This window comes from Indicator indicator, chromosome 8 (genome assembly GCF_027791375.1).
Source record: "Indicator indicator isolate 239-I01 chromosome 8, UM_Iind_1.1, whole genome shotgun sequence".
In the NCBI taxonomy this organism is placed as follows: Eukaryota; Metazoa; Chordata; class Aves; order Piciformes; family Indicatoridae; genus Indicator; species Indicator indicator.
The window spans coordinates 13,928,965-13,945,197 of record NC_072017.1 but is presented as its reverse complement, the minus strand read 5'-3'; the positions used below and the strand labels follow the sequence as shown (position 1 = coordinate 13,945,197).

At 43.3% G+C, this 16,233-nt stretch overlaps 1 protein-coding gene across 1 annotated transcript; it reads left to right on the top strand.

The window, feature by feature from the left end:
- The first annotated feature begins 2,367 nt into the window (after positions 1-2,367).
- On the top strand, positions 2,368-6,615 carry CDKN2AIP (CDKN2A interacting protein). The gene is made up of 6 exons (XM_054382825.1): positions 2,368-2,591; positions 2,681-2,811; positions 3,644-4,095; positions 4,177-4,185; positions 4,411-4,536; positions 4,624-6,615. The coding sequence occupies exons 1-6, from the start codon at positions 2,368-2,370 to the stop codon at positions 5,632-5,634; spliced, it is 1,953 nt and encodes a 650-aa protein (XP_054238800.1). The 3' UTR covers positions 5,635-6,615.
- The last annotated feature ends 9,618 nt before the right edge of the window (positions 6,616-16,233 follow it).

Below are 16,233 nucleotides of genomic sequence, written 5' to 3'. Positions count from 1 at the left end.
AAATGGGAAGAGAAAGGGAATAAAGGAGAGAGACATTGCATGGAAAAGAAAACTAAAACTAGTAATGAAGATAAAAACAAAAAAATTAATATATACAAATACACACAAAACAAATATTGAACCCAATCCTCCTGATGGCAGTTACACCACCATGGCAGAAGTTTCAGACAAGACTTGGCGGCAGACAGTAACTTGATTCAGAAGCTGGATTCTGGAAGTGAATTCAGGAATACATGGATCATGACTGAAGGCAGAATGGACAGAGTCCTCCTTGGACGTTGGACATTGAAGAATAGATCTTGACACTTGTGATCCCTCAGCTTTATACTGAATATGATGTATATGGAATGCAATACCTTGTTGGTCAGCCTAGGGTTATCCATCTTGTCCACATCTCCCTGTAGGTGCAACCTTTTATCCTGGATTCCAAACATAGAAAACAAGATGTAGTGGCCTTGATCTGTACACCAATCCTTGGTGCTAACTAGAAATATTCAGTTATTAGAAGCAGACGTTGTCTACTAACACATGATGTTTATTTTAGGAAGTGCATTTACTTAGAAAAGACTGAGCTGAAAAGTAAAATCAATGAACAGAATTAGTTCTCTTCTAACTCAAACTGGGAAGCAAAGAATCATGGTATCACAGATTCAAATGTCTAGGAGACAGGCCCACCCCATTTCTAAGTGGAAACCCTAGTGGGATGGATCATGACCTTCATATATTTGAGCCTGCATTACCAGATAACCACATGTAGGACTGATACTACTAATGCCTGGAAACAGATGGGTAACACTACACTAGTGTTGATCACAGTGCTGGTTCTAAACCTGACATTGTTTCCAAACAAACCCATCACTCCAAGACACTCATATCAGAGTATACAAACTTTCTGCCCTTTTCTTCCTTTACAAGCAAATACAAAACAATAGTGAGCCTCTCAGGTTGCCTCCCACTCATTATTGTTTGCTCACACTGTCATTGAATTATTCTTGCCAATGCACATCACATGGGCTAATAAAAAAAAAAAAAGGAAAAAAAAAGCACTTTCACTTTAATAACAGATACAGAATAAAATTGGTTTGGATTATCTTTTCTGGTTTAGTTTCCCTAGTTTTACACTACAGAGATACTAAAGGTTAAACCACTACATAGCAATTTCCATGAAATAACACATTAAAGTCACTTAAGGAGAAAGACTCCTCCCTTAAATGCAATCTGCCTTGTAGCTCACTTCATGATGACATGTAGGTGTTAAAAATTGTAAACTTAAGCAAACAGAGACTTCTAATTCAGGGGGGAAAAAATCAATACATCTCTCCTGGGACAGCCCTTTGCAATTCAAAACTCTCTCCTCTGTTGCACTAACTCTGTGACCACCATCTTGGCAGACTGAAGCCTGTGCTATTTTCACAGCATGTTTATTACTTTTTCACACAGAATTCCCCAACTCGTTTGAATCAAATACTGAATTAAAGTCTTGCAACATAAAAACAGCCTACAGAGTTGCACAGCAACTACCTAAACCCTTTGTAGCCAGAAGCCCTCATACTCAGACCCTCGCATTTAACATCGCCTCCAAAACGTTTACAAGCCGTTTCCTTCCTATCACATGTCAAAGAGGATAAAAATGCGAACTGATCTCATGATCATGAGCTCCGACTTCAGCAAGGCTGGAATTGAACCGTGAGCTGAACTTCTGTTCGCACGTTGATCAGGCATAAATAAAAGTGGCAACTATGGCCACTCCACCTCTTTTCTCCTAACACCTCAAAAATCTGAGAGGAGAATGGCAAAACAGGCAGTCCGCCAGAGAAGCAAGGGCAGGGGATATCAGGGGAGCAGCTCTGCAGAGGCTTACAGTCTTGTGGGCCTGAATGCGTCAACCCGTGTGCGACATCCACAGGCTCACTCCTACAAATCTCAGGCGTCGGGTACAGTAAAAACCAAGGAAAAATAAAGCCCGCTCAACCCGCTGGCCGTACAAAACCGCAGAGCCCGCACAACCAAGCCCGCAAAGAGAGGTACCTAAGGCGGAGTTACCGCCCAGACCGCCTCCCCTCAGCCTGACCGTGAAACCCCGCCCCAGGGCCCAGCGCCCACCCGTCAGGGCGGGGCCGGGCTGCGCGCGGCGGCGCGGCGCGGCGCCGCGCCTCGCCTCGCCTCGCCTCGCCCCGCCCCCTCGCGCCCCGCGAAGCAGCCTGGGGCGGCGGTGGGTGCTGCCGCGCGCGCCGGCTGTGAGGTCATCTGGCGCGGCCGGAAGGGGCGGACCCGTTGTTTCCGTTGTGGGGCGCGGAGGAGCGCCCCGCGCGCGGAGCCGGGGCAGGCGCGGCAGGGAGGGGCGAGGGCGGGGAAGCGGGAGCGGCCATGGCGGCGGGGAAAGCGGCGGCCGAGCCCCTGGGGCGGACGGTGGAAGAGGTGGCTTGGGCCGAGGCGCTTCGTGGGGCCTGCGAGCCCGAGCACCACTGGCGGTTCCGCCGGGAGTTCCTGCTGCGCAACGTCGGGGAGCCCCCAGCGGCAGGCAGCGCCCAGCTCCAGCGCCTAGTGTCCCTCTCCATGGTGTGGGCTAATCACGTCTTCCTGGGCTGCCGGTGAGTGTGGGCCAGGGCAGTGGGTCCCGCTCGGGGTTGCCGCGCAGATGCTTGACGGTCCCCCTCTTCTGCCCTTGTTGCCCCTCCAGGTACCCGCCGCAGGTCATGGAGAAGGCGCTGGAAATGGCCGAAGGCATACAAGTGACCGGCGCCCCTGTTCGCACCACGAGAGATGAACTGGTTGCCAAGGTGAAGAAAAGAGGCATATCAAGTAGCAATGGTTAGCAGATCATAGCTGTGACAATACATAGGAGTCTAGAAAATGCTTGTTTTTGAATGTTCTCGGTTTACCTCGGGCTTAGAAAGTAGTCGAACTAATTTTTTTAATTTCTTGTTAATCGTTTCCCCTGTCTGTGCTATTTTTTCGTTACATAACACCTGTAAAGTAGATGTAATGTGTATGTATTCTATTGGTAATATAGAGTTCTTGTTTTGAATTTCTATAACTGGTGCACTTTAGCTGATTTTTGTAATGCAGTGTAGACTGTTGTGCGCCAGCGTAAATGCATTCTTGCTACTTTGCCTTTCTCACGAAGCAGATGTTGCTTTGGGAGAAACATAGTTTAAAGAAATTCTTAAAAGCAGTATTTTAAATATGTTTTTATGATGTTAGTAGACAAAATACACTTTTTTTTAAGGTTAGGTTGTCTGTTTAATGTACTTTGGTAATTTTTTGTTTGAACTTCAAAAACAGAAGTACATACTTGCCTATTGGTCGCAAACTACAACCTGAAATCTTGCACCTGAGTATTTTTTTTTTTTTGGTTAAAAGAACTGAAACAAACAAAAAAAACCCTGCAAACAAACAAAACAAAACAAAAAGAACAACAACAAAAAAAAAAACCACAAAAAAAACCCCAAAACCAATGAAAAAAGACCCTAAAACATTCTGAAATAACTGAAATTACGGTTCAAGGTGTATTCCCTATATGTACCTTTTAAATTCATAAAGATTATTGCTAGAATTTTTTAGAAAATAAATAAATTGTCTCTGGATGGGTATTTCATAATACAGGAATTAAAGAGGATAACATACTTCACTTGTTTTGCAGAAGGGGTAGAAGAACCCTCCAAGAAGCGAGCTGTTGAGAAAAGCAAAGATGGTAAGGATACTGGAAAGGACGTGAAAACAACCAAGGCAGAAGCCCTGAAGGAAACAGAGAGCACATTGCCAAAAAAGCAGGAAAGAGATACTAGCAAAGATCCAGAAAGCTCCTGGTCAACTTGTGCTTCAGGTCAAGAAATGGTCACAGCATCAAATGTAGAAATGGAAGCAAAACCTGCTAATGCTGAAAATACTACTGAGCAAAATCCATCTTCATCTGAAAAAAAGTCAGGAGAGAAGTCTTGCTCAAGTTTACCTAAGGAAAGCAAGTGTGGAAACCTGTCGTCACCTGAGAAGAAAACTGCAGTAAGTGAAATGCCACCAGCTTCCAAGAGTGCCCTGCAGGTAGAGGTGGTTGCAGCTGCAGTGCCACTGACCACCAAGAGTACTCCACAGGCAGTGTCAGTGTCACCAGCCACCAAGAGCACCCCACAGGCAGTAGCAGCAGCGGTGTCAACCACCACCAAGAGCACCCTGCAGGCAGTGGCAGTGCCACCAACCACCAAGAACGCCCCACAGGCAGTGGCAGTGCCACCAACCACCAAGAGCACCCCACAGGCAGGGGCAGTGCCACCAACCATCAAGAGCACCCCACAGGCAGGGGCAGTGCCACCAACCACCAAGAGCACCCCACAGGCAGGGGCAGTGCCACCAACCACCAAGAGCACCCCACAGGCAGGGGCAGTGCCACCAACCACCAAGAGCACCCCACAGGCAGGGGCAGTGCCACCAACCACCAAGAGCACCCCACAGGCAGGGGCAGTGCCACCAGCTACCAAGAGCACCCCGCAGGCAGTGGCAGCAGCAGTGCCACCAGCTACCAAGAGCACCCTGCAGGCAGTGGCGGCAGCAGTGCCACCAGCTACCAAGAGCACCCCGCAGGCAGTGGCAGCAGCAGTGCTGCCAGCTACCAAGAGCACCCCGCAGGCAGTGGCAGCAGCAGTGCTGCCGACTACCAAGAGCACCCCTCTGACAATAGCGGTGCCACCAGCTGCCAAGACTACTGTGCAGACAAGTGCTACATTGCTGTCTTCCAAAAACCAAGCTAGTGCTTCAGCATCAGTGTCCAAGAGTGGTGCTCAGGTGAGCAGCTCACTGCTTCTGTCTCCCAAGAGCAGCACTCAGGTGGGTGCTTCACTGCTCCTGGCCTCCAAGGGCACTGCTAAGGTGACCTCCTCGCTCCTGGCCTCCAAGAGCAGTGCTGAGGTAGCTGCTTCGTTGCTGGCTGCTCGGAGTGGTGCTCAGCAGGGATCCTCACTACTGAATTCCAAGAGCAGTGCTCAGGTGGCTGCTTCATTGCTGGCTGCTCGGAGTGGTGCTCAGCAAGGTCCCTCGTCACTGGCCTCTCGCAGTGGAGCTCAGGCAGGTGCTTCTCTGCTGACCTCCAAGGGTGGTATGCAGGCAGGCTCACCACAGCTGGCCTCCAAGAGCACCTCACAGGCAGGTGAAAGCCCTGCTAAGGCTTTGTGCAAACCCTTAACAAGCGAAGATGCAAAGGAAAGACAGCCTTTTTTCAACAGATTATACAAAGCTGTAGCCTGGAAATTAGTTGCTGTTGGAGGCTTCAGTCCTAATGTAAATCATGCAGAACTTCTGAACTCATCTATTCAGTCTGTGAAAGCTACATTAGATGTTGCTTTTGTTCCCTTGAAGGAGCTTGCAGACTTGCCTCAAAATAAGAGCTCTCTGGAAAATATAGTTTGTGAACTGAGGTGCAAGTCTGTCTACTTGGGTACTGGCTGTGGTAAAAGTATGGAAAATGCCAAAGCAGTTGCTTCAAGAGAAGCTTTGAAGTTATTTCTCAAGAAGAAAGTTATTGTGAAGATATGCAAAAGAAAATACAAAGGTAGTGAAATTGAAGATTTGGTACTTCTGGATGAGGAATCAAAACCATCAAATTTACCTCCAGCTTTAAGAAATCCTCGTGAGATCTTGTAGGAGAGAAAGGTTGTTTGTACCATGTATAGTATTTCAAGTCAAGGACTGAAGGTTAATTTTGTACTTTAAAAATGCAGGCTTCCAGATATTTTGTATTTCTTTCTCAGTTTTGCAAGACAATGATAGTCTTCACTTGGTAGCAATTGTATAAAACTTGTTAGAGATGACAAGTGTGCATTTAAAGGTATGCCTTAATACATAGCACATTAGTGTGCTGTTTGATTTGCAAAATAGTCTACCTAATTCTTCTATTTTTAATTAAACAAGGTACAATTTGTTGTTTAAAACTTGACAATTTTGTAATTACAATTGGATGGCGGTGTCCTCAATTGTCTACCATGTCTTTTTTAGCCATATTAGAAGTGTGTATATAGGGACCATAATACTTGAATGATTGAAAGTTGTTAAAAAATTTCAATCAAAAAATTAAATCATCTGTTTCAGGCTTGTTGCTTATAATGTTCCTTGTTGCTCATACTAGGAGCGAAAATACTTGGTTGACTATTTTCATGGGATGTTTCCATAATGCTCACAAATATAAATGACACCCTGATTCCATTTAACATTATACTAGAACGTTAGATCCCATTTAACATTATACTGGCAAATTATCAATTAGCAGTCAAGTCACAAATACTTCAGCCACCAAAACTTTGTAAGCAAATTTATATTGTTAAATATTTACTTTTTCTTCAAATAAACATGGATTTCTATACTAAACATTTTGACTGCTACTAAGCCAATAAAATCTCTGGAATATGCTTTTATAGTACTTTGGTTTGGCTGTTAAATATTCCATCCATTTCAATAATTTTGCAACACCTTAAGGAGAGCTGTACTTTGAGTGGTTTCGAGGTGTAATCCCACATGGGTGAGTAGTTTCCTTTAGATGCATAGATGGAATACTGTACAACTGCTAGAGTGGACCTGTAGAATATCTATTTCTACTTTTGTAATACCAGGATAAGGAAAATGAAGATGCTGCTGTCTACTAGAGACAGCAAGTGTATTGTTCACACTAATCCAGCCCTTCCTTTGCTATGTTTTTATGCCACGTACAGGGTGGTTTGAAGCAAAGAAAGTGAGAGATTATCTTTTATTTTCAATGTTGCTGAAATACCTGCACAAACTGCATGTTTTGAAATATTGGGTAATGACATGTAATTGTAAAAACATACTGTCTTAAGTGCTATTTTGAATTAATCTTGTCCGGTTTACGGTAGTTAGCATCATTTAGTGGTGATCTTCACTTGACAGAGATCCATTGATCAAGTACTACAGGAGTGAATAGGAATTCCTGGGATCTCAGTAGTATGTATGTCTACTTAAAGACTTCCAAGTTCTTTTGTGATTGTGGGACTAAACCACGATGGTGTTACACTGTACCTTATGTGATTTTTGAACAGCTGTGGCTGTCCAGTCTGTAGCACCTGAAGCCTGCAAAGCACTTGTGCTTCTTGGTGGCCAGTTGAGAATTTCCTCTGTCCCCTGTGCTTCTGTGCCCTCGGTTGCCATTCACTCTAGCTGGGTTTCTCAGGAGTTCCCCCTTGATGTTTCTGGAGCACCACCTGACATTTGGAATGCAATGCATTGCATCTTGCACAGCATAAGAATTGGTGTGCACTGCTAGTGCAGGGCAAGTTCCATGTTATGTTTAGGGGCTGTGGTATTCATCCAGCAGGCATGAGATCTGTTTTCAGATCTTCACTGTGGAGGTGAAGATACAGAGTGACTCTTCACAAGGCAGGAATTGCATCCTGTGCCCTCTGAAACACAGCTTTTCTAGCTGTTCATTTGGGCATCTCTAGATGTCTCAGAACTGCAGCATGAATTGGATTGTGAAGATGTCTTCTGCCTTCAAAGTGAAGCTGATGGTGTTTACTGACCTCAGGGGGGATGTTAAGGTAACTGTGTTAAAAGGCTGAGGTGCTAGATGTTCATTTTTTAAAGTCCTGACTTAGTTTTTTTTTTTTTAATGAATGTTTATTCCTCTTTGATGTTTGGTTGTGATTTATTAAAGGATGAGTCTGTAGCTACTCCTAACAGAAACTGAAAATGTGTGTTGTTTTTTGTTTCACGCTCTGCCTGGGAAGCAGTTCAACGAGCAGATTCTGATACTCAAATAAGCATTAAGTATTTGAAGTAGAATTTCTTAACATTTCATTAACCCTAGAGGAAGAAAGAATGAATTTCAAAAAATTGGCTGTGGCAAGAAGTGTTTGTGCAGTCCTGCGAGTTCCACAGCCTCTGGGTCTCCTAGGTGCTGTCCTGATCTCTAGCAATTGGATTGCTGACCAGGACTGGATAAAGTAAATGCAGGTGTGCAGTGTTGTCTCGGGGAATAAAAATGAAACCAACCGAAAGGAAAAAATGTCCCTGTTTTTTCTGCAGGAGTGCAGGAAATTGCAGTCATCAAAAATGACTCCTATTTCCTCGGAGGGCTGCTAGAACAGCTTACGTACGTCCTGTTGGTTCCTTAAGACAGTTGCCCGACTGACTGCTGTTGGCACATTACGGGGTGGGGAAGCTGGCAAGGACCAGGGATGTTTCCGCTGTAGTGCGGGGTACTGGCCATCAGGCGGCGCCAGAGGGCTCCGCGCTGCAGGCGGGACAGCGCCACGCCCAGCAGCCTCTGGTGCGGCCGCCTCGGGGCGGGGCCGCGGCGCTTAATTTGCCTAATACATTCCCGGGGCTCCCTCCGCGGGCCAGAGATCCCGGACATACGGAACCCTGGCGGTCCTCTGGGGCGGCCGAGCGGCCTCCCTGTCCGTGGTTTGGCCGCGGAGACTGACAAAAAGAGAGAAGGAGATGCGACCCGCTCTCGCCCTGCCCGGAAGGATGTCCCGTCTGGCGCCTTATAAAGGGCGTCTAATAAGAAACAAAAAGCCGGGATGCGCTGAAGACCTGCTCTCTAGGCTATGCACGGAGGACGCTAGTTCCTCATGGGCCTTCGCGCCCGCCTAGGGGAAAGTCCCCGGACCGCGGGCAGAGAGTGCCGGGCGCTTCCGCGCCCTCGTCTGCCCCCACCTCACGCAGGACCGCCAAGACGCCTGTGGGCAGAGCGGGTGAGAGCGGGGCGGGCTTCTCGTCACGGCCAAAGAAACGCAGGTAGTGCAGAGGCGCACTAACAGAACGGGGCTCACTCTCAGGCCATCCTCTTTTATCGGCCTCGGCAAGCCGTCGTGAGCCCCGCGGCGGAGCTCTTGGCAAGCAGAACAAAGCAAAGCATGCGTGGGGACACCTGGCTTCCTCTAACAGAACGTACACCCGCCTGGCAGAGCCCTGTCTCTGTCCGAAAAGGCTTCCCTTTCTTCCCTGCTTCAGGAAGAAACCAGAGGCTAGATGGAAGCATATTCTCATGTTTGTTTGCATCATGTGAAGTTAAACATCAAACACAGAGGAGCCTGATGCCTATCCGAGCGACAGTGCAATACTTACACAGTATGAAACTGACAGAGCACAAAGTGCAGACATGATGCTTCTTCAGCACAGAAGCCCCTCACGGGCATGCTGCTGCACAGGGCTGAGTGCAGGGTGTATTCCTGGTTTCCCCTGCCTACTTGGACCTCTTCAAAGAAGACCAGTACCTCTGACCAGCAAGTGTCACCAGTGCTACTTGCCGACAGATTCTCATGCTTACGTTCTGACACTGTGCAAGAAGCTCCTGCCTGCAGCAATCATGCACATGAGTACTAGCTGTGCTGATAAACCCAACAGATTTCATAGGCAGGGCCATCCTTGCCTCTAATACGTCAAGCAAATAACACTGTGCTCAACTCCATGGAATTAAGTCCTCGGACAACCTGCAGTCAAGTCTGGGTATGAAACAAAACAGAAGAGCACTAGCAAAGACCCCCAAAATAACATCAAGCTCAGGCATCTCAGGCCCAAAAGATGATTAATGCTCCCCTTACACAAACAGCACCCATGCAGCCCAGCACCAACAGTTCCTTCTGGTTCATGCTCCTGGTGCATGGGTAGTGCACCCAGGTCTGCTAAACCAGCAGTGTCTTTTAGGTCCAGTGACAGGCATATGGCCTGTATGTAGGCACAGTAGTTTGCAAACCCCACTGGTTTCCAACACCTGACTTTCTTCCAGCAATACCTTCACAGAGACAGCTTTTTAGCTGTGACAGACCCCTATGCTAGGCAGAGGACAGCAGCATGCAAAATAGGGAGTACCTCTGCGCAGAATTAGCTACAACAGCTCTAACTGCTTCAAATGAGCTTTAAAAGGGTACACAGGGGGCTGACAAAGCACCTGCCTTGAACTGTCATTTTGATTGCTGTTTTAGCTGCTTGAACTTTTTGAGTATCTCTCTTTTCTATCATAACTCTTCATGTGATCAGCTGTATGTATGTGGTAAAACAGAGATTTCAAATTAAAATGCTATCAAAGAACTTATCCCAAAAGAAACAACTAAACTAGGGCACATCTTTTCTGAAGTTCTCTCTGGGTTTTTTGTTGTCTTTTCTTTCTTTTTTTTTTAACTGTAATGAAATCCCAATGTCCTAGTTCCATCTGCTAAAAAAGATATGTCTAAGACTGTATGAAACTAACATTTCATGAGCTGTCAGGCTTTTGTAGTACAGGGAGCACCTGCAGTACAGGCTGAGAAGCTTGCGCAGGGATTGATGTTGGTTTACGTTGATACTTGGTAATAGTTTCAGATATGTTGTAGGCTAATTTTGAAAAGGGCACATGGTAATTTCTGAGCAGAAGTGCCTGTTGCTAAGGCAATGAAAGATGGAGTTCCAACCAGTTAGCTATTTACTTCCTCTAGTAACATTCCTGCAACTGAAAACGCATTGTTCAGCTCTGACATCTGAGCCTACAGCCATTTAAAGTTTGGATTGTCACTGATGGTCAAGTAACATAAATTGTTAGTCCTAAGTGGACTGAGAAACTACTTAGTTTAAATGCCACTGTCAGAGATCAAACACATTATGCAAAAGATAATTTGTCACTGGTAAAAAAAGCCAATATAGCTAGCCAAGTTTGCCTGGTTTTCTCCTCTCGTATTTTACATTTTAAGTGCGTTCTAAGAGACAAACTCTATTCAGTCAGATGCTGCCCATACTTTGATAATAGCTTTCCACCTGAAATTGTGCCTTAGTTTGGAGCATATGTCACATTTCTGTTTATTTTTGGGAAAAGGATGGTTGAGAGGCTAGGGATCTATTAATCTTGTTTAACCGACAATTGTTTTCATGATTACAACTGAATAATAAAGAAAACATAAATTCTGTCAGTTCTTGGAAAAAAGGTGACATCAGTCACATGTTGGTAGTATTGAATAATACTAATTTTTGGTAACTTGGAGTAAGTCGTGGCACTGAAAAATTATGCATAGCAGCAGCACCTGTAATGAGGGTGACTTAGTGCTACATTTATTTTGAAGATAGAAAATTACTTCCTGGTGCTATTTACATTGACTTCCAGTTATATTCCAGGTTAATCATTTGTCCTAAGTCTGGATAAGCAGATCCCAAAGAGAAAAAACTAAAATCCACACTAGGAGGGAAATAAAATGAAGGTTTTTTCCTGTCTGGTGTGCCAATTCTTTTCAAGTGTTAAAGGGACCTCTGAAATTCATAAATGGCAATGATAGGTGTGTAATTAGCCCACTTCTGTACATGGAGTCGAAGTCATTTCACTGAGATCTGTGACAAAAGACCTGGCTCCCCTTATAGCCAATAGAGATATTTTTAGGGCAAGACTTATTTATACCATGATTCTCTCTCAACTGACATATTTGGCTGGATGACTCCCACCTTTATTTCCTGAGTCAGAAAGGACAAATAACATACACATAGGGGAGAGTATTATGAATGTCAAACCATCAACTACTGAAAATTCCTGCCAGTGCAGTGCCTGCCCTTATTTCACAATCTTGATGACAAAGGTGCAATTGTGTATGTTTGCTCCTCACAAAAGGAAGAAGTAAGAATGTGTTTTCCACATGACCTGTGCTGAGTAACAGAAGCACAAAAATGCAGCATGCGTGTTAGCCTGTAGCTCAGGTAAGAGCACAAAAAAAATCCTTTGTTCATTGTGGACATAAGAAGCTCACAGTCACACAGATTCTTCCATTTACTTGAATGGAAGAGGACCAAGTTTCATGGCACAAGTAAGACAATAAAGACAGTTTCCAAATATTTGCTTTAGATTAACTTGTTACCTTTCCTCACCTGGCCTCCCTAAATACCATCTGCACATTTCCCTAAGTTCTTTGGTATGGTGATTGGCTCTGCAGCCAGAAAGAAAACTACCAATCATTTATGGTTTAAACCAGTAGATGAGGAATAAAAGTCACTGTCTGAAAGCTGCTTTCTGGAGAGGAAAACAGGGACTTGTTACTTCAGCCACAAGGAGACAAATCCATGTTGTAAATGACAAGGAATGATCCATGTAGCATTACCCATCGCAGCAGTCAGATGCTGCCCCTCTGCTGGTTAGCAGTGTCCTCCACCTCTAAAGAGCTGCAGCTCCTATGCCAGACAGCATGCTTCATAGCACCTGTGAGAAGCTGATGATGTCCAGTTCCTGTTGACTTTCAGAAAGCATTCTGAACAGAGTAGATACTCTCAAAAAGGAACAGTGTGGTTCCTCGCAAAACAAAGCAACGTTACGTCAGTATGCTCTGATGGAAGCAATGATGCCATATAAAAGGGAATTCCTTAACAACTTTTAACTTGGGCCTACAATTTCTCAAAACACTTTTGAGTACAGCCATGGGATTAGAGTGTGGAAGCTTAACAGGAGGAACTGGGAAAACAGATAAATAATTATTACAAAACAAAGCATGAAATAAACTTAGTTTGCACACTTTACTCCAGAACGGGATAAATAGAACCCATCAGTTTGAAGAAAAAAAAGATGAGCTGAATATTGCAGCTGTGTCTATCCCCATTTTAATACAACTCAGCTGATCACTAATTTGGGCTCAGGAAGAGATGTTCTTTTAGAGAATAAAAGCAGAAAACTTGGAAATTCTCCAGTTTTTCAACAGATGTTTACATTTGGATGAGGAAGAACATACATCTCCTGATCAGTGAGCGATATTTGATGCTAGAAAGAAATTAGATACACATGAGGATGAGTCTAGATGGAAAAAATACATGCTGGTGTTTTCAGAAAATGTACTGGTTTAGTTTATCACTAAGGATCTGATGTTAGCCCATGTCTTATTTTCAGGTGACCTGTACTTGTGTAAATGACAAATATTTATTTTCCTTATGATTTGTGATCCACCAGATAAATCAAGCCTAGTATTTAAGGAAAATCAAAAGCAAAGATGTCTGCCACTACAGGGAGGTACCTTTTTTGGATGATCTGATGTTAGAGAAATTTGCAAGAGTAGCTTACCAGAACAAATGCTGCGCTCTCTGTAGCTCTGGCAAAGAATAACCTCTTCCCGGAATATAGTCTATATGAAGATCAACTATGGCCTTTTTATACAACCCTTCTATGGCCTACAGCTTTCTTCAGTTGACTTTTTTAAGAGCCCATCAGGCTTGTACTTGTTCTTTCTTTTCTTTGAGGTTCTTTCCTTGGTATCTTGGAGAATCTTCATACTTTTCATCCTATTGAAACCAGAGAAGCACACCTGCCAAGAAATATACATCACCAAAAATAATTTGATCCATTTCCTTAAAAGCACACTGTTATCATATTTTAAGCATTTCCACTAAATGCTATGTAGGTCCTTCACAATTACAGTCCCTTATGGACTTGTCTTCATCAATAATGCTGCTTTTCATAATTTTTTTCCATAAGCTGAAACTGTTCCTGGGCTATCAATGGAAAGATAAAAAAAGTCTAACCAACTTCATGTATTATTAAATTAAATAGAACAGGAATCAGCTATGGTTTGAGGATGTAAAATCAGGATTATGAGAGGCAAAATTGCAAATGAGGAAAATAAAATTTGGATTAAGAATGTGGAAATATTTTATCATAGTAAAACCTATACTATAATGAAATAATCTTTCACAAAAGGGAAATACTCTGATTTTGACTTTTAAAATCTATACTGAGAAAAGATAAACAAAACAGTTATAATCTATTCTTCATGAAAAGTTGGAGTAGGTTAGACACATGTAAATAAACCTCAATATATTTCACATAGGACTTTTGTGGATTGTTTGCTCTTGGAAGACAACTACTGAGGCAGGGTTTATGCAAAAAACACTAAGATACACCCATGATACCATTGTGTCAGCCTTAAGCTGACAGTTCTCCACTTAATGGAGAGGGTTGGTGGAGTGTATGGTCATTCTGCCTCTCCATCTCTACAAATATCAGGGGTTTGGCTCTGCCATGCCTCTTCTAATTTCCAGATAATTTTCACAGTCATCAAAAGAAGAGACATAGCTGTGTCACAGAGGCTATAACGTTGCAAACTTGAGTCAAATATACCAAAAATTTCCAGTGCTTGCTCCTAGCCGTTTTAAGGAATGATCAAATCAGAGAATTCAGTCTGCTATTGCTTTCCTCCCCTCTGAGGCTTCGAACACACAGCAAGCTAAAGCTTCTTTATCCTCATGAAATCTAGTCTAACATTACTGCTGCATTCTTTAGACTACTCAACATTTAAACATTTTAGTGTTCAAAAGCAGCAGACAACATTTAAATTCATGAAACATTAGCTTACCTCTGCTGTACCTCAGATACTGCTTCCCCCATAGTGACAAACAGCAAGCACAGAAACCACCTGTAACAAATGCTACAAACGATTCTAAAATGACCTTCTTGGCTGTTCCTTTAACAACAGTGCGTATGTATTTTCTTGTTGGAAAAAAAAAGTGATGCCAAAATGTTATTTTTAAATTTACATTTAATTGTAACTAAAAAAAAAAAAAGTGTTATTTTTAACAAATTTTTTTTGCTTTGTTTTTCTGTTTTGTAGGGGAAATCCCGATTTCTCAACTTTATTTCTTCATGAGATGGCAGAATGATGCAGCCACTCAAACTTACTATAAGCAGAAACACAGCCCCTCAAAAGAGCCAACATCTTCCTAAAGAATATTGTATCACTTATATTAATCCAGGTCCTTTTGCACTGGTATACAGGTAGAGCTTTTTGCCTGTACAGCTCAGTGCTATCTGTTATAAAGAATTCAATCGATGAAGCTTCAGTTACTCAGAAGTGACAGCAATGAGCACCTTACAATGAAGTTTCAGCCGACGGAAGTGAATGTAACTATGTTATTTTCACTTTCTAAGTCAATCTGTGCAAACATGAGACAAGCAGCATAAAACGATCTGAGGCTTAGCTTCCTTAGTCTGAGCTGTCACAGCACATTAAAGCGAAGCAACTGGTTTTAGTGGTGTTATGAATTTTAAGATGAAGGTGCCCTCTTAAGAGCATAAACACACTGAGTTACAGACTTCCTGTGGTTTTTTTGGCCAGAGTGATGTCAGTGTAATAAAGAATGTCTTAAAACTACTGCCTACAACTTTGTTTTCATTCATTTTTATGAACTTGCCAACACATTGCTGACTTGGGTAAATCCATCCATCTACAGCTACAATTACTCAAGATCTTAGATGCAGGAGTGAAAATCTCTGTCACATAGGACACCAGCTTAGCTGCTGCATGAGTTGAAAGTCAAGAATGTGCTCAAATACTTTCATGAACTGGGGTGTTAAACTTTGTGTGAGATGCTGAATTTTGCCTCCTCAGATGAAGCTGGGGAAGTTCAACACACTAATTTTGTTGTAGGACTAGCCATGGAGCCATCTGGCACAGAGCATACATTCACAGAATTGTAGGAAAAAAAGTAGGCTGGAAGGGATCTTCTGGAGGCCATCAAAGTAGAGTCAGCTTCACAGCCAGATCCAGATAGGTTCTGAAAACATCCAAGAATGGAGACTACAACCTTGCTGCATAACCTGTGCTTCTGCCTAACCACTACTCCAGATCATGCCATCCTGAAACGTTATCTACAGGATTAGTGTGGGTACTGTTTTAGTGCAGGTTGCTTACCTGTAGATAAGACTGAAGGGTTTTCAAAGGATTGGATTTTTTTTTACCCTTGAATTCAATCATCTTTGATGCTGGTTTGTTTCGTTTTTCCTTAAGTTTGCCAGCTGTCATATTTTCCCCCCCTTTTTTCAGATTCCTGAAATACAACTGCAACATACTGCAAAACATACAGGTCTCTCCAGGATGATTCAAGACCCCACAAGATTTATTTTTTTTCCTGATGCTTATCAATTATTATGCATGTAGCAAAGACTAGAAAAATGCCTGACAGAGAAGTGGGGATTGAAAGATCAACCTTTCAGTAATTCCATCTGCTTTCTATCATTCTCTCAGTAGGAAAAAGCATAGAGGCAAAAAGTATACTTTTTCCTACTGTACTTGCCATGGCCAACATCTGACACAAATTCCGCAACAGCCTTGGGAAAGACAGGATTCTCTGTTGAAACTGGGAAGTTTGTTGGCAGGCCAGTGGGTTTTAAAAGGCTAAACTTCTTTGATGCCTTATTTAAAGTTCTCTGAAATGATTCTTCAGGATAAAATGTCACTCTGCTTCTCTAAGTAATAGTTTATCACAAATAATTTTGCTCTTTAGAGCTAAATTGAGTAG

Bases quoted from the DNA above. Each gene is read 5' to 3' on its own strand.
- CDKN2AIP (XM_054382825.1), top strand. From the start codon at position 2,368: ATGGCGGCGGGGAAAGCGGCGGCCGAGCCCCTGGGGCGGACGGTGGAA. The intron at 2,812-3,643 runs GTTAGCAGATCA...CTTGTTTTGCAG, and splicing joins AGGCATATCAAGTAGCAATG to AAGGGGTAGAAGAACCCTCC. The intron at 4,537-4,623 runs GTGGCGGCAGCA...AGCACCCCGCAG, and splicing joins CCAAGAGCACCCTGCAGGCA to GCAGTGGCAGCAGCAGTGCT.